Genomic DNA, 23,740 nt, shown 5'->3' on the forward strand with positions numbered 1-23,740 from the left:
GTGTGGCAGCACCACAGTTTTCAAGAAAGATATTTTTAAAGTTTTGCTGCTGCAGTGCACATATTTCGGAGACAAATGTAGGCACTTTGTGGATAACTTTGGGTTCACTTTTTTTAACAGCATTTCATTAAGCATGATCATTAACACTGAAAATTACACCACTTAACCCAGTAAACCACTTCTTCCAGGGCAGACTACATTTTTGACTGTAGCCAGTGGATAAGTGGATAATGTTCAGAAACTATCAGATATTTTAGGATGTTTCTTTGCTTCCCAACCCTTTCAAGTTCTGTAGAAAGGCCTGAAAGAATATACATGCTCCTCTGCACTGCTGCAGGTGTCTGATCTGGTAGAAATTCCTCTAATGCTTAGTTATCTTAAAAAAAGAACAGTGACAATCAGCATTTCTGATTTTTTTTTTTTTTTAATGGAAGGCTCAAATACATCCCCACTGTTCTCAGTGTCAGCTAGGTAGGTGAAATCTGCAAAGAATGTTGAGAGCTTTCTAGGTAAGGGCACTGACATTTGAAGGATATGACTTTAAGGATCTGTTTTAGGTGTTTGGTACAATGTGTGACTCTCTCTTTTGGTAAAGTTTCTGGTTCTTGGAGCTCCTAATCTCACAATCTGTGTTTAAGATAACACAGACTTGCTAAAACCTTGTGCACATACTGCAGTTTGAGGAATGTTCTTAGCTGCTTGCAATCGATTGCTTTCTAAGCTGCTGGGTTTTGTCAACAGGAGCAGACAGAGCTGATCTGGGGCATCAAGGATGAGCTGAGGAAGGTCTGCTCCACCAATGACCTGAAGGAGCTGCTGATTGCCAACAAGCAGGAGGTCCCCTCAGGGGAGAATGCTGTGAGTTGGTTGTAGTTGCTCTGTGTGTGGGGGGGGGGGTTTGGAATTGATGAGGCTGACCTGACCCAGTATTGCTGCGAGGTCCACAAGTCTGAAGAATGTTCCTAACGTAACACTTAGGAAAGAAATTTGGTGCAAAATCCAGTTCTTCTGTCCCAGGACTCTGGTATTGCTGTTACACTTGCTTGGGAAGGGTGGTGGTGATGAGTGATGCTGAATTCAGCACCTTAGTCGTGGTGTAGTGCCTTTATTCTGCTCTGCTCAAAGTGGTCCATATTTTTTTTTTTTGTGCGGGCTCTTCATGAGCAGGTTAGTTAAGGCACTTCACATTGCCTCCCTCAACTGCTAAATTATGCAAAATGAAGCAAAAATTGTACAAATTCTTTCCCAGTTTCCTTTCTAAAAACAGTCCATTTTGGTCTGCGTAACTTGTGGAAGTCTGCTCTCTTTCAAAGCCTCATACTGCTTTAAATATTTGTATTTATCAAGACTCCTTGTAAGGAGTGTGGGTTGGAGTGTGGGAAGTGTCTAGACTCAAAATGGTCATGGGATACTCTTAGGCAGGAAAACCTGGACTTGTCTGAGCCTACATTCCCACCTACCTACTCATGTGCTCAGATGCAGTAGCTCAGCTTCTCCCTTGCTGTTCTGGCATGGCAGCCAGGTCAGGTGCTGTGTGGTAGGTGTGCTCTCCTGAACCACAGGATTATAGAATGGGCTGGATTGGAAGGGACTCTAAAGATATCTCTTTTCAACCCCCTGCCATGGGCAGGGATGTCACCCTTTAGATCAGATTGCTCAAAGCCCCATCCAAGCCAATCTGGAGCACTTCTAAGGATGGAGAATACACAGCTCCTCTGGGCAACCTGTTCCAGTGCCTCACCACCCTCAGAGTGAAGAATTTATTCCTAATATCCTAATATAAACATATCTTCTTTCAGCTTAAAGCCATTGTCCCGTCACTACATGGCCTTGTAAAGTGCCTCACTGCACTCTTGCAGACCCCATTTGAGTTCTGGAAGGTCTTACAAGGAGACCTGGAGACCTTTTCTCCAGGCTGCACCATCTCATATCTCTCAGCTTGTCTTCACAGGAGAGATGCTCAAACCCTCTGGTCATTTTTGTGGCCCTCCTCTGGCCTCATTTCTGCAGGTCCATGTCCTTGTTCTGGTGGGAGGGCCAGATCTGAGTGCAGCTCTCCAGGTGGAGTCTCATGAGAGCGGAGCAGAGAGGGAGAATCACCTCCCTCTTCCTGGAGAGGAGAGACTGAGCCAGGGGTGTGAGCAGGATGAGGCTTGTGCCATGCCTCTCAGGCATTGTATATCCATCAGTGCGGCTGAGAGGCTTGCTTTATGTTCAGAGCATGTGTGACGTGCTGGAAATGTCTGTGCTAGCAGCCTGGCAGTTGTGTTCTTGTGCAGCCCAGGGTAACACAGTGTGTGTGCTTCCAGCTTCCTGCCATGACCTGCTCCGTGTTCTGTGTTGCTTTAGATCTTGGACCGAGTAGCAGATGGGATGGCGTTTGGAGCTCTGCTGCCCTGCGAGGAATGCAAGGGGCAGTTTGTGTTCAAGAGTGACGCTTATTACTGTTCAGGGGATATCACTGCCTGGACTAAGTGTGTGGCTAAAACACAGACTCCCAACAGGAAAGACTGGGTAATCCCAAAGGTGAGTGTTTGCTGCGTATTTGATATTCTGAAGCACGTTTCTGAGCTGATTGAACAAGCAGCAGTCAGTGCTGGATGCCAGAGAGCAGAATGTGCTGCAGCACTGAGCAATTGTGACAGCGGGCAAGTCCTGTCACAGCCACATCCCTCCAGGAGCAGGCAGCTAATGCATAAATAAATCTTTTTTTTTTTTTTTTCCAGTAACACTAAATTGAAAGAGGCATTGTTGATTTGATTTGAAACTCATCATTTACCCTCTTCCAGTTTTGTTTTCTCTGTCAGTAAGTTGGAGTTTTGTCCATCTTAGTGCAAGTGTCTTGAAAATCATTTCCGAGACGTGCAGTAAATGCCAACATCTGGCTAGCCTTCAATTTATCCTTTAAATCTTATAATAGTATTTGTTGGTTTTAAATTGTTCATGCTTCCATCCCACAGGAGTTCCGGGAAATTCCTTACCTGAAGAAATTCAAATGTAAGAAGCAGGACAGGGTGTTCCCTCCAGATGCTGCGACTGTGAACTCGGCACCTCCTCCCTCTGCATCTGCTCCTTTGTCAGAGGCCGTGTCTGCACCCAGAGGTCAGTGTCTGGCTGGGCATGGATTGTGGAGTTCAGGATGGTGTTCAGACTGCCATTCCCAGCCAAACAATGTGCCACCCTGAGCAGTCCCAGTGTTCTGCCCTCGAGCAGGCAGAACTCTCCTGGTAAAAAAGTGTCTCACCTGCTTCATCTTGCCAGCACAGGCAGGCCCTGATATGCTGGGTTGTCTGGGGTCATGGGCTTGAGGTTCTGTTGTTTACTCAGAGATAATTTTGAGTGTTTCTTGATTGTGAGGAAATGATGTGTATGCCGTGAATCAGAAATGTAAAGGCTGAAGTTGCAAATTGTGTCTATGGGGAGATCTGCTTCAAAATGCCACCTCACTTGGGTACCATCCAGGGATGTCCGTAATGCCAGATATTCCAAATAAATTTAGGTTGTGAGGGCAGGAGGGTTTTTCCGGGGTTTGTTTTGTTTCTAAATCATCTACTGAGATTTGGCTTTACTGATCACTGACTCCCCTTATGCAAAATAGATGTGCTGTCTCCAACTGGCTGGACTTAAAAAACTCACTGTAGGTTGCTGGAATGAATTGCATGCTTTGGTGATAAAGCCTGTCTGTTAAGAACTATGCTGACTTCTTTCTTATTCAGTCTTTCTAGTTCTGGACATAATTTTGGGTGCAGGGCATTATTGTTGCTTGGTTAAAAAACTGGGAGTAATTCTCCACAGTTAACTTTAGCCAGATCATGTTTTTTTAGCAATGAAGACAAAGTAACCCAGGTCTTGTTTTTGATTAGCAAATTGATTCCAGCCCATGTCCCCTGAAAGTAAATTCAAAAGGTTGACCAGATTTAAAGCCAGGTTGCTTTGTTTGCTAACAACCAAACTAATCTGAGTTGAGGAGAGAAGAGGAAGTACAGCCCTAGGCTGGTCAATTGGAGTTGATAGCATTTATCTTATAGCAGTGCAAATATGCTTTAAACACTTGCCAATGTTGACAGGATGTGATGGAGCCTCAGATGGTTACCAGTTTGCTCATGACTTCTTATGGGTAGAATGGTAGAACCTTGTACTGTCTATAAGATCAAGACTGAAACAGTGTTTTTTGAGAGATAATTCTCTCTGCAGCCCCTCAAAAAAAGATTTCTTTTTGATAAGGCAGAAGCTTTCATGTGACAGTGAATTTCTCCCATACTATCCAGGCACCAAAAGAGAAGGGAAGCAGAGCACAGTCCCTAGTAGCACAGTGCTGAAGAAGACTGATTCTTCTTTTTACTGCACAAAATAAATCAAGAAAAGGGAAAATATACCTACATACCATTTCTCTGTCCTTCATCCCTACTGTTTATTGGCAGCCTCTGAGCTTCATTGCCTTTCCTCTGGGAAGAGGAACTCCTCCTGCTTGCTTAGCACAGGTCAGGCCTGCTTGGCGTCTCATCTCCCTGCCTGCTGAGCTGATTGTACAGAGAGGGGTGATGCTGTCACTTTGTGCTTGCTGTTTGTCCAGGGGTCTCTGTGCCTGTGGCTAACGTGTCATTTCCAAACCTTTAGACAAACCACTGACCAACATGAAGATTCTGGTTGTTGGGAAGCTGTCAAAGAACAAGGAGGAGGTGAAAAGCATTGTGGAGGACCTGGGAGGAAAGATGACAACAACAGCTAACAAGGCCACCCTGTGCATCAGCACCCAGAGTGAGCAGCCATGCTGTGGTTACTGGTCGCAGTGGTAACAGAGCTGAGCAGATTATGGAGGACACTTGTCCTCAGAGCTATCTGGGGATCAGTGTTTGGATTAGGGGGAGTGTTTTTTGTGCACACATGGCCTGAGTGTGCTTGGAAAAGTAGACAGATGTGTGCTGTTTGAGTTCTGCTTGCCCAGCAAGTTAACCCTGCCAGCTGTGCCTTAAGGCTCTCGTGGGTCAGTGGCAGCTGGGATTTGTGTGCAGACCATGGTGGTGTGCAAGCCACCTTTGTTGGGATGAGGGATGCTGAGGGCTGTGCCCTTGCTTGCCTTGGAGAATCCCCAGAGCTGACTGTGGGTGCCTGAGGGCACTTGTTTGCTCTGCTGGCAGCTTAGAGTCTGCTCTTACTTTGTGTTGGAGTTGTGCAAACTGACTGGTGAGGTGGGAGATCTGCTCCTATCCATCAGAAAGTCCAGTTCCAGCTGAGATCTGGGAAAGGGAGAACTGGACCAGCCAGGCAGAACAGCAGTGTTCCTGCTCTAGTCCAAACGGCATCCTTGAACCGAGGAGGAACTTGGCTCTCCAAAGAACATGGTGAATCCAAAATGTAGTGGAATTGTGTTTTCACAAAGTGTTACAGAGCCCTGAATCATGTCCAGAGGGAGAGGCTGCAGTCTAAAATCTCATGGATGCATTTTTTTCTCCCCTTCCTATCTTGCCTCTGCAGAGGATGTAGAGAAAATGAGCAAGAAGATGGAAGAAGTGAAGGAGGCCAAAGTCCGTGTGGTCTCAGAGGCATTTCTTCAGGATGTGAAATCTTCCAGCAAGGACTTCCAGGAGCTCGTGTCTCTCCATGCCCTTTCACCTTGGGGTGCAGAGGTGAAAATGGAGCACGAGGAAATGGCTGTGGATGGGAAGAGCAGCAAGCCCCCAAGTACAAAGAGCACTGGGAAGGTCAAAGAAGAACAAGGTGAGGAGCAAAGCAGTTGTCTCTTCACAGGCCTGTTCAGTACTGTGCATGCACAAAGCAAACCTGGGTATGATCTGTCTTTACCCTCTCCTTGTATTTTCTGCCTTTTTTTTTTCCTCAGGATAAGTTTATATAATGCACCTCAGGGCAAAACTAGCTTTAAGTAAACAGGGAGCTGTCTCCTGAGCTGGCTCTTGTTCCCCTACTTTAGTGTGCCTAGGCTCCCTGCTATCAGTCCAGTCTCTTCCTCATAAAACATTAGCTTCTCTGCCAATCTGGGTTAGTGTTGGAGAACCAAGGAGGTCCTGGGACACCAAAATGAAGGATACTACTCAGGGAGTGTTGGCAAATGAGAAAATATTGATGTCTAGAGCACTGAGTTTCTGTGCTACTTGATTTAGAACGTAATATTTTGGTAACAGAGGAGGAAAAATGTTGGTGGCATTGCTCACCAATGCCATAGAGAGTTTGTATTATTAACCCTGGATAGTGAACAAAACCATCACGTTTGCTCACGTCTCTTCAGAACCTCTCTCTGTCCTGCAAGTGGAGATTTCTGTCTTATGGTTGGGTGTGTTACTGCCAGACTGTCTCACCACCGTAGCATCCCCAGGGAATCCAAACACTCCCCATGCCCTCTGAGGTTTTTAAATCCTACTTTCACATTTGTGGTTGTGTTTAGCTGCAGTGCAGGTGAAAAAAATGACATGGTCCACCCCTTGGGGCCAGGAGAAAAGAAATAAATAGATAGAATCTGGGGAAATGTAATTTCCTATTTACTTGGTGGATTGGGGACTGTGATTTGGCTGCTAGAGCTAGGTTAAAAAAAGCCACTGAAATTGGTGTGCTCATATACTGGGAATCTGATTCACCTTAGAGTGATAATTATGCAAATTGAGAATTTTAAGGTTGATTCAAGTCAGACTGTGTTGCTCACCTAAGAAGAAAATTAACTGTTTTTCACTGCAGGACCTAGCAAGTCTGAAAAGAAAATGAAGTTAACAGTGAAGGGTGGAGCAGCAGTAGACCCTGATTCTGGTGAGTGATAACAGCCCTTGTGCCTGCACCACCCACAGTCTTCAGGATGCATGATGGTTTGCAAAAGGGTTTTTCTGTGAAAGGATGAAGGTTCCATAAAGGAGCATGAATATTTAAACCTTTAACATTGCTATCAAAGGAAGCAAATTGATTGACATCCAAGGCTGGATATTCCAGGATTTTCTATTGCAGCTTTCTTCAGAAGGACCACTTGAACTAAAGCGTGCACCTTGTTCAGCCTTAGGATCTCCTGTCAGTGAAGTGAGTAAAGGCCCAGGCAGCAGAGGACACAGGTTTGGCACAAGCATCTACTGATGCTACTCTCCAAACCTGTGGTGCATGGATGTTCTGACAATTTGTACTGCATCCAAGGCCAGCCTTTGGTTTTCAGTCCATTTGCTGATGTGACACCTGCAGAGCCGCATCTCTCCTGAGGATTCCTTCAGCCGCTTACACAGTATTAGACCTAGATTTTAGATCATCCTCTATCAAAGGTTACAATTTTTTTTCCTCTAGTTAGGATTGATATTCACTCAGTTTATCTTAAGGTGTGTGCTCACAATTTATTAAAAGGAAAACATGTTCTAAGTAGTTTTGAATGAGCTGTGTGGTCACTGTTTTTGTAGAATTTTTGTTAAATCACACTGCTGCATGAAACATTTGGATGAGTGCAAATGCAGGAAGGAAAGCTAAAACAGTAACCTCCTCCCTCCTCCTCTGTGTTCTAATTTTTCTTCTCTGCAGGTTTGGAGGATTCTGCTCATGTCTTTGAAAAAGGTGGGAAAATTTTCAGTGCAACCCTGGGACTAGTAGATATTGTGAAAGGAACAAATTCCTATTATAAACTGCAGCTGTTAGAGGATGATAGAGAGAACAGGTGAGTTTAGTTTTCCCTTTAAATACTTTCATTCACTTTTTTTTCTAATAAATCCTGGATTTTTGACACTCCCAAAAGCCAAGTGTGAGTAAATTGTCTTTGGGGAGATAATGGACTGGTATAGTGACTTGACAAGAAAACCCACTACAACACAAATGAAAAAAGCCAAACCAAAACTAAAAGAACTCCTCCAAACCTACCAAACAAGCCACCCATGGAGAAATCTCTGCCCTGCATGAAGACATTCCTTGTGGGTGTTGACGAAGCCTAAGGTGGGTTTTTTTCCCCATATTCTTAATTTTGTCTTCTAATAACAGAGCTGTAACCTTGGGAAACAAAACCAGATTCTGGCTGTTCTACCACAGTGTTAGCCTGAATTGTGTGCCCTGAAGCATAACAAAATGCATGAAATAGTCAGGAGCTGATTGTGTGTTTAGCTTTCCAGTCTCATTGGGTGCATGGCAGAACTGTCCAGTGGTTGCATTGCTGATTAGGTGAAGACATTGAGAAGATTCTTTAAATTAAAACTGCCCCTGCCAAGCACATAATTGGCACAGAAATCCAGGGTAGCAACGACTGTGGTTCAGCTCCAGATTTATTGCACTTTATCGTGTTTTTAATAAGCTTTTGTTGCTGTCTCATTTGTGTGAGGTTGTATCAAGTCTGGGATTTGGTATGTAGAGGAATTAATTTCAGTGCCTACATTTCATACCTGACATATTGGAAAGGATGATTGATTCTATCCCCATAAATACAGAAGCTCACCCAAGGTGCTGTCAGTAGTACAAACAAATACTTGATTTACTTCTGGTTTCTCTAAAATACTGAACTCTGGGGCCTGAGGCTTAAAGATGCTTTGTCTTTGTTTTTCAAATATATGACCCCAATAGTCTGAAGATTTGTATTTGCAAAACATTAGGACTGAAGAGATGTTGGCCTCTCTTCCTGCTGTGCACCCATTTATGCTCAGGGTTGTGGCTCTGGTCTGTTAACACTGGGCATTTTTCACACCAGTTCTTGGACATACAGTGATGCCTCTGTTGATTTCCCACAATCACTGATGAGAGAGTGTGTTCCATAAAATTAATGGGCTGCAAATAGCACTGGAGTAGCTGATGCCTGTTCTTTTCTCCCATTCCATTTCTCCAGATACTGGGTGTTCCGATCCTGGGGCCGTGTGGGCACTGTAATCGGCAGTAACAAGCTGGAGCAGATGCCATCAAAAGAAGATGCCGTTGAACACTTCCTGAATTTGTATGAAGAGAAAACTGGCAATTCTTGGCATTCAAAGAACTTCACTAAATATCCCAAGAAATTCTACCCACTGGAAATAGATTATGGACAGGTAACCCTGAAATGCCCCTGTCCCAGGTGGAGCATTGCTGAGATTCCATGTTGTCTCTGTTCTGTGCCCGTGCTTGCTCCTGGATCACTTGCAATTAACAAACTAGGGGAATTAAAATGCAGCTGTTGCATCTTCTGTCTGCTGCAGGGGAAAACTGTAGATCAAGGAGTGCCATCCATTAAAGTAGACCTGTTGGGAAACTCTTAAAGAGTTTTCTGTTATCAAATCTGATGTCCCTTCAATGCTTTTTCCTGATTACTCTGTAACTTTAAGGATATTAATTTGAACTTAATCCAGCAGTCAGTTCGTATACATCCTGTCTGAAAATTCAATTCTTTAAAATTTAAAAGAGATGCTTCTCGTCTGTCTGCTGCCTCCAAAATCTTCCCAAATGCTGTAGCAACTCCAATGTAGTATTCCACTTGGTGCACCTACTGAGCAGGCTGAGATAGAAATTATTCACTGCCACTAAGATTTGGCTATTTAGACAGATAAGCTAAATAAGAATTTTCTTCCTTCTTTCCAGGGGGGGTTTGTGTGTTTATATAACGGCATACCTGTTGCCTGAACTATTTTCAGACTAAATAGTTGAATGCTGTTAATAGCTATGAAGTTGCCAGAGCACATATTTTCAAGACATTGTGTTTTTCTGTGGCCAAATTAATGGATGTCATCTTTCAGTGCAAAGCACTCGAAGCTTGGCTTTAATTATGGAAATTTGAATACTGCAGTGGCAAAGTGTCTGTCTCAGTGTAATGTACAGTGTTACTCAAAGCACCTGGCTGATGATTTATTCTCTCTCCATGAAGGCAACAAGATGGTACTACAGCTAATTGATGATTCCTGTACACATCCATGGCAGTTTTTATGACAAAAACTCGGTGAAACTAGTTATTACATCTTTTTTTTCATAAAAGCAGCAAAGTAAACAGTCATTTTTTCATGTGAAAGTCTCTATACAGCAGAAAGCTTGCAGAAGAAATAATTAATACTTGCTTGAGGTGAAGCAGTGATGCATACTTTCTGCTTATTTTTTACAGTGCCATCTCTTGAAATATCTACCAAATTACTGAATAGGTGGTTTTTTAAGCCCATTTTGTTCCAGAATGTCAGAGCAATGTCCCACGCTCCCCACGAACTTCAGGCTAGTCATAGTATGCACACACTAAATTGGTTTTGAGTTGTTGCCATGGCAGCCAGCCTGTTACTTTTATCCTTTGTGATTTTGCTAATTCTGATACTATTTTTACCTTCCAGGATGAAGAAGCTGTCAAGAAACTGACAGTAGGTGCTGGGACAAAATCAAAACTCGCTAAGCCAATCCAAGATCTTATTAAGATGATCTTTGATGTGGAGAGCATGAAGAAAGCAATGGTGGAATTTGAGGTGACTACACACATTCATGTTTCTCCCTTCTAACCTTCCCTCATGCTTGCACAAACAGAAGCAAGTTCTTTGCAATTCAGAGGGCTTCATACTTCCCAAAAGCCGAGTATGAGTTTTAGATCTGTCTTAAAATAAAAGACAGGAGTCTGACTGGAATTTGCCAAGCCCTGGAACTAGTAACTTAGTTATGATACATGCAGTTCTTAAAACACTGGTGCATTTTTTATCTATCAGTGTCTTCAATTTAACAAGCCTATGAGAGAATTGTCTGCCAGTCCTGGGAGTAGTGATCATTCTGTGTTTTTGTTTGTGTTTTTTTTCCAGTCACACCTGCACAGGTGTTTGCAGTTTTGCTGAATGCTCTTAAAGTATTAACACAGATAACCAGTGTGCTGGTCATGTGACACTGGTGACACTCCATTTTTCTAAGCAGGGAACCACATTTAAGGGCTGGGGAGTGCAGGAATACCATGGATTTAGGTAGCAACTGAGATGTACCTCAGACTAGAGAAATGCTTCTAGTTGATACATACACTAATGGAAGTGTCTTATCAAAGTCCAGATCCTCTTCTGCACAGGGTGGACTTGAGATTGTTTCGGTTGTATTTCTCATTTGTTCTAATAAAACTCTTATTTTCATCCATTCTTCTTTCTTCCATACTTATTGATCCATCCTTCTGGCATGCTTTCAGAGAGTGATTTGGTAGCATGATCTGTCTCTCGTTGCACTGTTATACTGGCGTGCAGAGATCCTGCTGTTTGTTTTAATGCAGGCATTCGAACTAATTCTAAATAACAAACTTCAGTTTTCTTCAGCCAGCTTAGTTATGCTGCCTAAGATTTGACATTTAAGCAGCCACTCTTTGCCTTCTCTATCATTATTTGGTGTGCCTACCTTTCAGAACAGGCTTTGTACCATTTTCTGCAGCTTACCTGAAAGCTTTCAGATGGCTTGCCCAACATTTTGTGGTACCTTGGGTTAATTATGTTCTCCTGTATCTCCAGCAGTACTTTACATCAAAGTCTTGTAAAATATGAATAATTTTTTGTAACTGGCTAAAGACTGAACTGATCATCATCTCATGTCATTTGGTTTTGTAGAACTCTTTTGAAACTACGTTAATTCATACCATCTGCAGATCTATAGCAGAACTGAGATTCCAGATGGGCCAATCTTCCTATTATATTTATCTTCCTGTACTGATGCTGCTGAACAGCTGTTTTCTGTTAGAGGAAATAATATTTTTCCTGGTTAGAGGTTTCTATGTGTTCTCCAGAAACAACTGCTTAGTTCATTTAATTAGCCTTATCCTGAGTATTTTGTTCCATCCAGCCACCTCTTGCTTTGCCAACAGTGTAGCAAATTCTTGGTCTTTCCTTTGCATGACAATGGATCTATTTAATGCATTTATCTTCCTGCTTCTAACTTAGCTTTCAAGAATTTCACCTCACCAAGCATACAGGAGTTTATTACCATTACCTATGTCACTGCTTTATGTGAAGTGGCTTGTTGGAGGACTGAGTTGTCTCTAGTGCTGTGTCCTCCCTTGCCTGGGTGGAAGACAAACATCTCCCTTGTCTCCTGTGACAATCCTGGCGCACACATCTGTGATGTGGAGCTAATTCTTCCCACTGCACTCAGTGCACCTAGTGGTACTTTCAGTGCTGTTGCTTTAGGCCTAGCCCCTTGGCTGCTGTGCTCTTTTGGCACATCCAATGATAAAGCTTTGGATGCAGTTTAGCTTTAAACTAGAGCTTAGCTCTGCAGGATTCTGTCTACCTCCCATGGGTCGTAGGAGACATAAATTCCAGCCTTTTGTCTCCTTGTGGGCTCTGTTGGAATTGTGCTCCTAAATCACATGATTTGGGGTTGTTTTATTTTATAGGTGTTTTGTCTGTTAGTGATTATATGTGTTACTTTACATGTTTATATAACTTGCAGTTATTATAGGTGTCTGCAGCTATTCTGTACATCCAGGATAAGTGGCCTATTTCACTTTTATGTGTCCTCCATGATTTTTCAGCTAATAATGACATAATACAGATTGATACATGTGGTACTCAGCAAGCAAGTATTGGCCCCAAAAGTTTGGGAGCTACAAATCTATTGTAGATTGGTTTTCATTAGATTATTAATATTGTCTTTGTGCCTCTCATGTCCCCAAGATATGATCAGCTTTGAAGCCTGTCTTTCCTCTTGCAGCCCATCTTGACTTTTCCTGGTATCTGGCTTTATCTGCACTAGCTGTCACTAAAGGTGAAAGTTCTCGTAAGTCCAGTGCAGGACATGCAATCTCCGTGCAAAATCACTTCAGGGCTTTCACCCCAGTCTCTGTGGCTTGGAAGAGCCTTCTGAGTTTATCTTGCTGAGAAAATTTGCATACAGCTGGGTTTCCTAGCTCCATAGTGGATAAATAATGTGGGACTTAGCCAGACAGTATGAAACATGGTTTCATAGGATCTTCTCTCCTTGAGCTAAATCTTAAATTCATCAACTTAAGTAAAAACTAGTTTGCCCTGCAGAGTGTATGGTGAGTACTATCAAGAATCTAGAAGGGTGTATATGTGATCTTTCTAAAAGCCTCCGCTGGGCTTGATTTTGCTGAATGTTTTTGCATTCAGGCGGTCTTTTAACAATTGAACAATTTCCAATTCTCTCCCAAGATCCATCAATACACAAAGAAAACAAACATTAAATTAAATCTGTGGATAAATGCAGGCAACCAAGACATGGCTTTTAACTCAGTTGAGGGGTTTTGGTGCATTTTTCATGAATATGGAGCACCTCACAGCATCTTTGCATTTGACCCTTGATAATTGTAGGGTAAAGTTGGAACAGGGTGTCTGGATTGTACCCAATGATACAGATGATTTTATGAACAAGAATTACTTCATTCAGTTTGCTTCTTTGCCAGCCTTAAGTGTGTAGTTACTCAACTGATGAAGGAATGCCTCTGACACCAGGTTAATATTAAACTTCATGCCAGATACTTAATACTCTATTTTTGTGTTGCCCTAGCATGTGTGCTGAGCTTCCTTTTGCAATGTTCCTTTGGTTATAGGATGTCTTCTCAATGGTGTGTCCTTCTGACATAATGCCTCAATTCACAGCGTCTGAAATGTTCCCATTCTTTGTTGGTCGGTCCTATAAACATGGAGAAATTAGTTCTCTAGAAACCAGAGAGGGAATGCTGCAGTGGTTTAATTGTAGTGAAATTTGGGTTTAATACTTACATCTTTATCAGATTGACTTGCAGAAGATGCCATTGGGAAAACTGAGCAAACGACAGATCCAGAGTGCATACTCCATCCTGAATGAGGTTCAGCAGGTGAGCATAAAAGAGATGTCAGAGCTAAAAGGGAATTCAGAGGTTGTTCTGGGCTCCGTGGGGTGACTGCTGAGCTGTGCATATAAAGATCTGTGCTTTCTCTCTGTCTGGAGAAGAGGATGTGGCTTCCACGGGTAACTAGTTAGTTCTCTTCATTGTTGTACCAGTGTGGTCAGTACTTGTGTCTTCAGCATTTTTGTAGCACAGACTTTAGGCTGTGCGAGACATAAATGGCAGCTGAGCAAATGAAGCTGCTGCCTTGATCTAGTAGTGAGCTGGTGTTTCCACCCCAGAGAAGTCTGTCAGAGGATGGGAATAAAGGTTAAGTTGACACAGGAAAGGGTCTGGTTTGATAACGTTGCTGTATTTACACATCATGATCTGAACCATTCCAGAATCACTGCATAGTATTGCCTTTACAGATTGCATAAATTTACCAGCATAACCCTTTTTTTTTTTTTTTTTTTTTAATCACAAACTCCCTGGGAAAGCATTGATACAGGAAGTTTTTCAGTTGCTGGAATAGACCAGAACCTTGACAAGGTTATGCACCTTGGCAAGGTTATACATCCTGAAGACTTTAGTTTGCTCTCCAGAAACATAAGCCCCATTGAATTTTTCTCATACACAATTTTATGTATTTCTGTGCAAATACTATGACTTGCTACACACAAGACAATTAAATGGAAGTGTTCTTTTCAGTCCTGTGAGAGTTTCAGCAAAAGCACTATTTGCATTGCTACTCCTGTGTTAGTCCTTAAGTATCTTGTGCGTTTTTATTGCTATGGAGACTTAGTCTTACTCAGTAATTTTCTTCTTGTTATCTTGTCTAGGCAGTTTCTGACAGTGGTTCAGAATCCCAGATTTTGGACCTCTCCAACCGCTTCTATACACTGATTCCTCATGACTTTGGGATGAAGAAGCCACCTCTCCTAAATAACTTGGAATACATTCAGGTATTGACTAGAAACTGGTTTTTGGAAATGTTGGAAAATGCTGTTTGCAGGCAACAGATCTTGATGTCAGAGATCTAACATAGAGAATATATGAGGTTCAACACTTACTTAACCTCATAAAAGCAGAAGTTAAATTAAGCATTAAAACCTCACAAACAAAAAGATAATCTGAAGAAAAACAAGTTTAACCTCATGCCTTCATGAAGTTAAACTTGTTTTTCTTCAGAAAATCTTTTTGTTTGTTTATGTGCGTGTATCTGTGTAAGTAGTTATATGCATAAGGTATTAGAAGATAGAGATGTTATGTATATATATGTGTGTATATTTTAGTACGTTTGGGTGTGTGTGTATGTATATTTAAAGACAGTGTTGTTGTGTTAATAGATGGCACCATATGGCCAGTGATTGTCATACACTTTCCTAATTTGGGTTATCCCAGACTTATTCTGAACATGTCAAAGGCTTAAGTAACATAACATTACCTGTTTCAATTCTTCAGGCTAAAGTGCAGATGTTGGACAACTTGCTTGATATTGAGGTTGCTTACAGCCTTCTCAGAGGTGGAAATGAAGATGGAGATAAAGACCCAATTGACATCAACTATGAAAAACTTAAAACAGATATTAAGGTAAAGGAAATAAATGACAATGAGTGGCTGCGAATACAAGCTGATGTGTTGTTAGTTCGGAGTAAAACAAATCACCCAAACTAACAGGACAGATACATGGCACTGAGATGGGTTAAGGAACTAGAGCTTGTGTTCAAGGAGATGCTGAAAGAGCTGAGCTGTTTTGACCTAGAGAAAAGAAAGCTCAAGGGATATTGTATCAATATCTAGGAATATCTGATGGGAGAAAGAAGGAAACAAGACGAGGCAGACTTTCTTCAGTGGTTTCCAGTGAAAACAGGCAATGGGCACAAATTGAAATGCAGGAACTTGTGTTTAAAGAAAAGAAAAAGCTTTTGTTGTTGATGCTGTTTGTTTTGGGTTTTGTAATTTGTTTACTCTGACAAAGATCAAACACTGGAAAAGGTTGCCCAGAGAGGCCATGGAGGCTCTGTTCGTGGAGATGTTGAAAGCTGGACTGGATTCATTCCTTGGCTGATCCTTCTTTGAGTAGTGGAATTGAAAATCATCTCAATTTCCAGCATTGTCACAGACATTCTGTGGCTGTCTGCATATCTGTACATCTTCTCTAGCTAATAATATATTTCCACTTAAATGGTTGAGGAGGTTTAAAAGGGGCAGTTGCAGGCACAGGGTGGATGTTGTCATGTTATAAGATGGCTGCTAGTTTGTGTGCTGAGGAAACTTCTCATTTGCCTCTTTACAGGTTGTTGACAAAGATTCAGAAGAAGCCAAGATTATCAAACAGTATGTGAAGAACACTCATGCTGCTACGCACAACGCATATGACCTCAAAGTCGTGGATGTAAGCTGGGCAATACTGGGGTTTATTTTTGGGAGGATGGACTCTCCTAAGTTGACTTGCTTGTTTGCAATTGCTTATATTTTTGAGTAGTTAACCCAATTTCCTCTGTTGGAGGGATGATTTGATAGAACATTTTCTTGTAATTAGAATAGCAAAAGTCTAGGCAGAGATGGATCTAATGAGGTGGTTTTGCTTTGGTGTTTTTATTTTAATTTAATTTGCCTCAAAGGGAAGGTGGAGGAGTAATCATCTGAAATTGAGCCTTAGTTCATTGAATGATTTTTTCAGAAAAATTGAGCCTCATGAAAATGCAGAAGAAAAGGCAGAGAAGTAATCAATAAAAAGTACTGTGTGATTGCTGCCATCTCTTTTTGCTTGCTAACACAGCCAATTACAAACACTAAAACCCATCCTGATCAATTTCCCTAGCAGATCAATGTACATTGCAGATTGGATGATTATTTTTTTTCTTCCCTCTGATAAGTTGCATGAAGGTAATGGTTTATTTTCCTGGTTATTCTATTCCTCCTCTCCTCTTCTGAACTGAAGATCTTTAGGATTGAACGTGAGGGGGAGAGCCAGCGTTACAAGCCCTTCAAGCAGCTCCACAACCGCCAGCTGCTGTGGCACGGCTCCCGCACCACCAACTTCGCCGGGATCCTCTCGCAGGGTCTGCGGATAGCTCCGCCTGAAGCTCCCGTGGTAGGTGAAATTGCCTCTCTGGCTGCCCACATCCCTGTGCCCAGAGATGGCCACAGTCAGGGACAACCTAAAAAAGGGAATTTCTGTGTGGGGAGGCCCCTGTGTTTTCTGCCACCATTTAGACAACATGTCCTCCAAGTGGGGTGCTCATTGGTGTCCACAAGAGCTGCTTGAGTTGCAACTTTGCTCTCCTGGGAGAGAGCATTGAATCCTGGATATTCAATGGTGGATTCAATGCTGCTTTTGTTATTTTATTGCCCCAATTTTATTTATTTATTTGTTTGTTTATCTCCTTCTTGCAGACCGGCTACATGTTCGGGAAGGGCATCTATTTTGCAGACATGGTATCCAAGAGTGCAAACTACTGTCACACATCTCAAGCTGATCCTATAGGTTTAGTACTACTGGGAGAAGTTGCCCTTGGAAATATGTACGTAACATATGAAGAGTATTTGCCAAATGTGCTTAATACATCCTCATAGAAGGTGATGCTAACATTGCAAGCCTTCTCTTCAGTGTGAAGAAAAAGCATGTCTTTTTTCTTTAGAAACAAGACCTGTTTTTTCTTAAAATAAGAGCTATTGTTGCAGGTCTATCTGAATCTTGTACAAAATGCTAACATACCAAGACAAGGAAAGGCCGTTGAGTTCCCGAAGACTAAAATTTAGATTAACTTTACATTAACTCATCATAAACTAAAGCCTGAGAAATTTTTGATTTTTTTTTCACTAAGATGGTTTAAGACAAATGCAAAGTGCTATTGTGTGTTCTTTGTGCTGTCCAGGTACGAACTAAAGAATGCTTCCCACATCACAAAATTGCCCAAGGGAAAACACAGTGTCAAAGGTAAGCATTAGTAGTTGTCATTGGTAATCTGTAATTGATGGCAGACTGGATGTGGTGCTCTGCTTAGCAAAGAATCACTTCTTAACTGTCCTTCCTTTAAGTTTCATAATGTTGCCCTTTAGTTGCATCAGGATGTGTATATGGTGTTTTAAGGTGCAAGTTAATACACTCAGAGTGTTAAGACTGGCGGTGCTGAAGTTCAGGAGAAAACTTCCATTTAATGTCACACTGGAGAAAATATTAAGTACATTCTCCAACTTCTTAGTCACTTTCATTGTAACAATACTTTAAATTTTAGAAGAGAGATGAATAGATCAGAAGAGTAATTGTTTCGCTTTCAAAGTGGCTTAGAAGCTTGGACAGAAGGGAAAAGCTAGGAATAAAAGTTCAGATGGAACAACTGCTCTCATTACACTTCTATCTGCAAAAAGTGTCATATATTGAAAAAGAAGAGAAAAGACTTAGCTAATTCAAGCAGAAGAAATGGTAATCATGACTGTCTTCTGTACCAAGATGGGAGAGTGAAGAACAGTATCTTCAGTAATGCGTGGCTTATCTTAAACTGTTCATTTTGAGAGGCTTAAAAAATAGGTTGCCTAAAATAGAATAAAAAATGATTTTCCAACCTTTTTCTGTACACACTACTCATGTTCTTATGGATGTCAAATCAGACTTATATTGAAAATTTTAACAAGAATAAGAATTGATTTGTTGTACTTGTCTGAAAATGCTGTAATGTGCATGTTTTCATTAATAGAGCTAGAATATGAGAGCTACAAATCTGTTCTGGTTTAGCTTTGATCATACAGATTTAACAATTAACAGTTGAAAGTCTAAAATTCTCATTTTTAATGTAGCAGAGGCCAACTGCCCTAAATTTGATGATGCTGAATTGAATAAACAGACTGCATTCTTTGTTCTGTTGAAGATTCTTCTACACTTGATTTGAAAGTATATGTGAAGTAGTATTTGGCTGGCTAGATCCTTTCTTTTTGTGCAAAGTCTGTGTTTGCCTCCTAGATTTGTAACTAATGTTGTTTTCCCCTTCTAGGCTTGGGCAAAACGGCGCCTGATCCCACAGCCACTACCACCCTTGGTGGTGTAGAGGTTCCCTTAGGGAATGGGATCTCCACAGGAATTAATGATACCTGTCTTCTGTATAATGAGTATCCTTTGCTGTTACATTGGCTGCATGTGGTGTTTGAGGGCCGCTGCATTTGCAGGACCTCACTAAGGCCAGTTAGGAGTTTTGCCTCACTGTGTTTTGTTTGGTTTAGATCTGCTTTGGGGAGTATTTTCAGACAATCTCTTCTGCAAGGGGGTTGATCTTAGAGTTGTTACACTTAAATTGTCATTCTGCAAAAAAAGGAAACAATACATGTATTAATAGCTGTTCCCCAACAGGAATCCTACTAAAAGTTATTGGTCAGGCAAAAGTGTCCTGTAGTGTCTTGTCCAGAGATGTGCCAGGACAAGAGGAGGGGAATGCGAGTGTTGAGGTAAGCCCCAAATGCCCATCAGAGACCTCACCATTAAGTGTCTTTCTAGGCAGAAGTGCCTCCAAATCAATTAGTGCTTTAAATCCACGAGAGGTCATAAGAATACAAATAAGTGATGTCTAAGGTCTAGCTCACTCTCTTCACTGCCAGTGAAGCAGGTAACCCAGTAAGGCAGTCTTTGGATTTGTAGAAACTGCCTTTGGCCTTGGTGAGCTATTTTCCTCCTACAAGGACTCTGGGCAAAACAACTCATGGCAATACTGGTTTTATCTTGAGTTTTCTTAGATACACCGTCTGTCATATGATGAGCTATAATACAGTTAGTTATTAGCTAGTTGAGGTAATATGATGTATATTTTGTTTTACACTTTGGAATTAGGGGTAAGTTTGAGGCCTTAAGCATTGTGAAACCTATAGATGAGCTGGGACTGTCTGGAAAAATAAGAATGTGCAAACACTGACAATCACTGTAGAGCTCTTCTCTGTGATTCCAGTTTGGGTTTTTTAGTGGGAAATTAAGAGGGCATTACTGACTTTGTGCTGGAAGGTAGCAGTAGAACTGCAATTATAATTGTAGATGCTGGGTCTGAAACCGTAGCTCTCATTTAAGCTACATGACTCCTCTGAGCTACATCTATCCTTTTAGATAACAAGAGAGATGAGTGTTACTCTGACAAAAAATAATTTTCAGGAGCCACAGCCCTCTATCTAAGTCAGTTCATCTACCTGTCACTCAGGATTCCTGCTGCACTATTCTCCATATGACTTAATTGCTTGTTCCTAACTATTGCATAAAACATTTTCAGATTCATGGAAAAGTCAGAGTTTAAGCTTTGTGGTTTGAGCTCTTAGAACTCGTTAATCACACAGGCATCTGTATGGTAACTTGAGTTCAAAGGTGAAGTTCACTGTGTTTTGAGGTTTTTCTGTGTCATTAATCCCAACTACTGTAATTATTCCTTAACGTTCTTCCTAGATATATTGTGTATGATGTTGCTCAGGTAAATCTGAAGTACCTGTTGAAGCTGAAATTCAACTATAAAACATCACTCTGGTGAACAGTGTTTAGAAGCCCTGTTAGAGTTATACCGTAGTTACACTATAGCGTTGACTTCTGACATGCTTATGCATTGACTTCTCTTACCAAGATACCAAGAGCTAAACTGCAGAAGAAATTACTAAATCCTATTTAGTACAACACTTAGTGAAAGTTTTATATAAAAAGTGTGGCAATACATGGACCTGAATTCTGATGAGAACAAGTACCTGGTTTTGTTTTATACCACTTCTAATTCTGGTGCTTTAAGTGTTTCTTTTAATTGACCAAACAGACAAGAAAGAAGAAAGGAAATTAATCTGGTGTTCTTAGCCAAACAGAGCTGGGCAAGAGCAGGAGAAGGAACTTGAGCATGTTTGTGATACTTGCTCTGTTAAGGTTCCCCCTTCAAGATACTCTTTTTCAGTTTTCACTTGACTAAATGGTAAATGTGCATTTATTTTGAGGTAAAAAAATAAAAGCTAATTTCATACTAACAGTTTTATGTTTCAAAACTTCCAAATTGTTTTGGTTTTGAGTCATAATTGATTGAGTCAAAATGTATTTGGTAGAATGTTCTTAAACATGGTATCTCTCTCAAGGATTGAATGCCAAATATTGAACTCTGTAGTCATGTTTCAGGAAGTTATGGTGAAATTAAAATTTGGACTTTCCACTGAGATTTCATCTGTCAACAGTTGGTGTGGTAAACATGGAAAATGAGCTTGTGGCTGTTTGAATTTAGTATTAGCCCCAATAAACCTCCTTTAAAATACCTACCTTCAACATGATGTAAGCTGGTTGTTGTAGACTCATGTCCTAACAGAGCTGTACGTTGAGTTTGGGCTCAAGATTCGCTCATCAAGACCTGGAGTGAGGTCCATTGCTGTGCTGTCGGTGGTCTTGAAATCCCTGTCTCAAAGCAGCAATATAAACTGATAATTTCAGTGTTTCATGATGTTTGTTACTTCTCACTTTTAGTTAGTCATTGAGCAGTATTGAAGCACTCAACTATAGAGCAACATGAGATTGTTCTCTTCAAAAATTACTGATTTGCCTGAGGCATTAGGGAAAGTGATGGCTAATTCCCAAGAAGGGGACAGTTCAAGCTCATTCTGATGGTTGTGGCTTCAGTCTTTAGTAACCTCTGTGGAAACAGCAGATCTATTTCCTAAAATGTTGTTGTGTCCCAGGGCCTTTTGTAAAAGGAGTTGAAGCCAAAGTGGTTGCTAATGGTGCTGGTCTTTGCAGAACCCTTGAAGGAGAGGAGGATGAAGAGTGATAGATGAAAAACAAAGCTGCTGTCAGGGACAGAAGGAAATGTAGGACTGGGTAAGTTGTATGGCTTGAGGTCAACTCAACAACAACAACAACAACAACAACAACAAAAAAATTGAGGTTAGTGATAATGGATTTTGAGAGGAAGTGAGGGGAGTAGCCTGTCTGCTGCCTCTTAGGTAGCTTAACCATTGGCTAATCATTGTTTTGCTTCCAAAAAACCTTTTTGGTCAGTCACTTAAGTGTGATCTTGTCAGTCACTGAAAGAGAACATGGGAACTTGTTCAATTTAGTTGTGAGATAGATGATTTTTCTCCTCTATAAAAGCACTTTCAGTGTTCAGTTCAGTTTGGGACCAGGAGTTGAAGGCAGCTGCTTTTAAAGCTCCCTGTCACCTGTACTAGAGGCAGCTGAAAGTTCCCTGTGGCTCCAACCCAAACAGCACAAGGAGGGCTTTGTGCTGTGTATGTAGGGCTCAGCTATAATTGCAGCACAAGCAAGTACCTCCCAAGCTATCTCTAACCTTGCAAATACAGCAGGAAAAGATACTGGATTTTCTGAAGAGGCAGCAGGTGCCCTTTGGGGGACTGTACGAGAGCTCTGTGACCATCCTGCAGTGAAATCGAATGTCAGTCCAGGCGCTGCTTCTGCTGCCAGCTTGTCTGAGCACGAGGCAGATCCGCTCTCCTGGAAGCAGGTGCTGGTGCTGCCGGACCCAGCGGATGGACAGCCTCTCCCTGGGGCCAGGCTGGGAAGAGCAGCATGGTGGCAATCACTGAAAGCACTGCTTTGGGAGTACAAGCACAGAGCAGAGCTGGATGAATAGGTAGTCCCATTTCTGTCAAAAGCGCTTGAACGAGTTGTCAAGACGAGGTCATCCTGTGCTTTTTTCAGGGGAGGCATGTTGAGGAATGGCTTCTGATCTAATTGCTAAACTACCAAAAGCAGCAATTTATAAATATTTAACCATTTTATCTTTATTTAGCATGGCTGCAGGCTCTGTTGTACAACGGCTCACAGACATTAAGATAGTCTGTGCAGTTAATTGAAGGAAGCCAGCCTAGGCTTACTGATTGGCAGTCAGTGTAAATTCTTTGTGACTTGCCAGAGTTCATGCAGGAAAAAAATGTCTGAGAAAAAAAATTGGAGCACAAGTTCCCCATCCTGGTACTTTAGCCATAAAACAATGACATTCTTCTCCTGCCCCCCTTCAGTTTCTAGTCAGAGGAAAGTGGGGGGGGAAACTCCCAAACAAATAATGAAAAAGACCTCTGGACACATGAAACTTTGTCAATGCCATAAATAATTGTACTCCTATTCTTAAATGAGGCCTGCAGTGTTTGCAACTACTGAGGTCTCTGCTTCAGATTGCTTTCTGGGAGACTGTTACAGACCTCACTGTGAATTCTACGGACATAATGACATAATTGTCTGCTGAAGTATTATTGCAGCCAATTTATATCCCACTTAGTGTTTTGCCTGAATTGCTTTTATGTATGTGTTGAGGCCCTTAACTTAGTCCATTATACTCACGCTCCTGTTATGCCCATAAAAATAGTTTCCACTGTTGTGGAGTACATGCATCTGAACAAGAGCCTGTGTATGCTTTCATTTTCAAATTAATGCCAGGCTGCTTCTCCAGAAATGGTCATTTTGGAGATGAAGTGGTACCTGTGAGAAGAAGTGCAGATGTAGGTCCCAGGCAAGATGAGTTGCTGTGATTTTCATTTGTTCTGGTGTGAAGGTAGCAGCATGTGGGCCTATTGTGGGCATTGCAGATCACTTGCACAGAAGTGAGATACACGGGGACAGGCAAGGTGAGGAGAAAGAATGACTTCCCAACAGCTTAAAGGGGAAACTACTTCTTCCCCCACCCCCTCATTAAAAAGTCTAATTTTATAATGTGATTAATGCAGCAGGACTCAGACTTCACAAGAAGGTGCTTCAGTGGCTAAAGAGCACTCCCTTCTGCCAGCTGTCTGTGCTTTTTTTCCTACTGCCAGGGCCTGCCTAGGGGAGATGAGGAAATGACAGTGTAGCTGGCTCCTGTCCCCTGGGTGCAGCAGTGCCTGCTCTGTGCTGACAGGGCTCTGAATGCATTGGTCAGTAGGTGGTGTAACCCATGTCTTGATATCATCGGCAGCAGCTGAGGAGCAATGGGAGCGTGGTAGTGCTCTCTGCAGCATTTCAGCACACACCATTAGGAGCAGTTGCCTAACGTGACCCTGTGAGAGCGAATGGCAGCAGAGCAGCCGGTTTAGGGACCTCCCTCCAGCTGTGCCAGGCAGGTGAGTCAG

The 23,740-nt window shown here is 41.8% G+C and overlaps 1 protein-coding gene across 2 annotated transcripts in view; it reads left to right on the forward strand.

Moving 5' to 3' along the window:
• PARP1 (poly(ADP-ribose) polymerase 1) overlaps nt 1-20,951 on the forward strand; it is a 32,705-nt gene extending 11,754 nt beyond the window's left edge. For both annotated transcript variants that reach the window (XM_066178156.1, XM_066178157.1), the window contains exons 6-23: nt 742-858; nt 2,350-2,526; nt 2,961-3,102; nt 4,618-4,758; nt 5,476-5,718; nt 6,688-6,756; nt 7,501-7,633; nt 8,783-8,978; nt 10,236-10,364; nt 13,610-13,693; nt 14,527-14,649; nt 15,149-15,277; nt 15,984-16,082; nt 16,632-16,784; nt 17,087-17,214; nt 17,569-17,630; nt 18,682-18,796; nt 20,106-20,951. In XM_066178156.1, the coding sequence (XP_066034253.1) occupies nt 742-858; nt 2,350-2,526; nt 2,961-3,102; nt 4,618-4,758; nt 5,476-5,718; nt 6,688-6,756; nt 7,501-7,633; nt 8,783-8,978; nt 10,236-10,364; nt 13,610-13,693; nt 14,527-14,649; nt 15,149-15,277; nt 15,984-16,082; nt 16,632-16,784; nt 17,087-17,214; nt 17,569-17,630; nt 18,682-18,796; nt 20,106-20,187 (2,322 nt within the window). In that variant the 3' untranslated portion in view covers nt 20,188-20,951. The remainder of the gene's footprint in view (nt 1-741; nt 859-2,349; nt 2,527-2,960; nt 3,103-4,617; nt 4,759-5,475; nt 5,719-6,687; nt 6,757-7,500; nt 7,634-8,782; nt 8,979-10,235; nt 10,365-13,609; nt 13,694-14,526; nt 14,650-15,148; nt 15,278-15,983; nt 16,083-16,631; nt 16,785-17,086; nt 17,215-17,568; nt 17,631-18,681; nt 18,797-20,105) is intronic.
• The last annotated feature ends 2,789 nt before the right edge of the window (nt 20,952-23,740 follow it).

This window comes from Chamaea fasciata, unplaced genomic scaffold (assembly GCF_029207755.1).
Source record: "Chamaea fasciata isolate MVZ Bird 193981 ecotype frontalis unplaced genomic scaffold, bChaFas1.0.hap1 SCAF_3, whole genome shotgun sequence".
In the NCBI taxonomy this organism is placed as follows: Eukaryota; Metazoa; Chordata; class Aves; order Passeriformes; family Sylviidae; genus Chamaea; species Chamaea fasciata.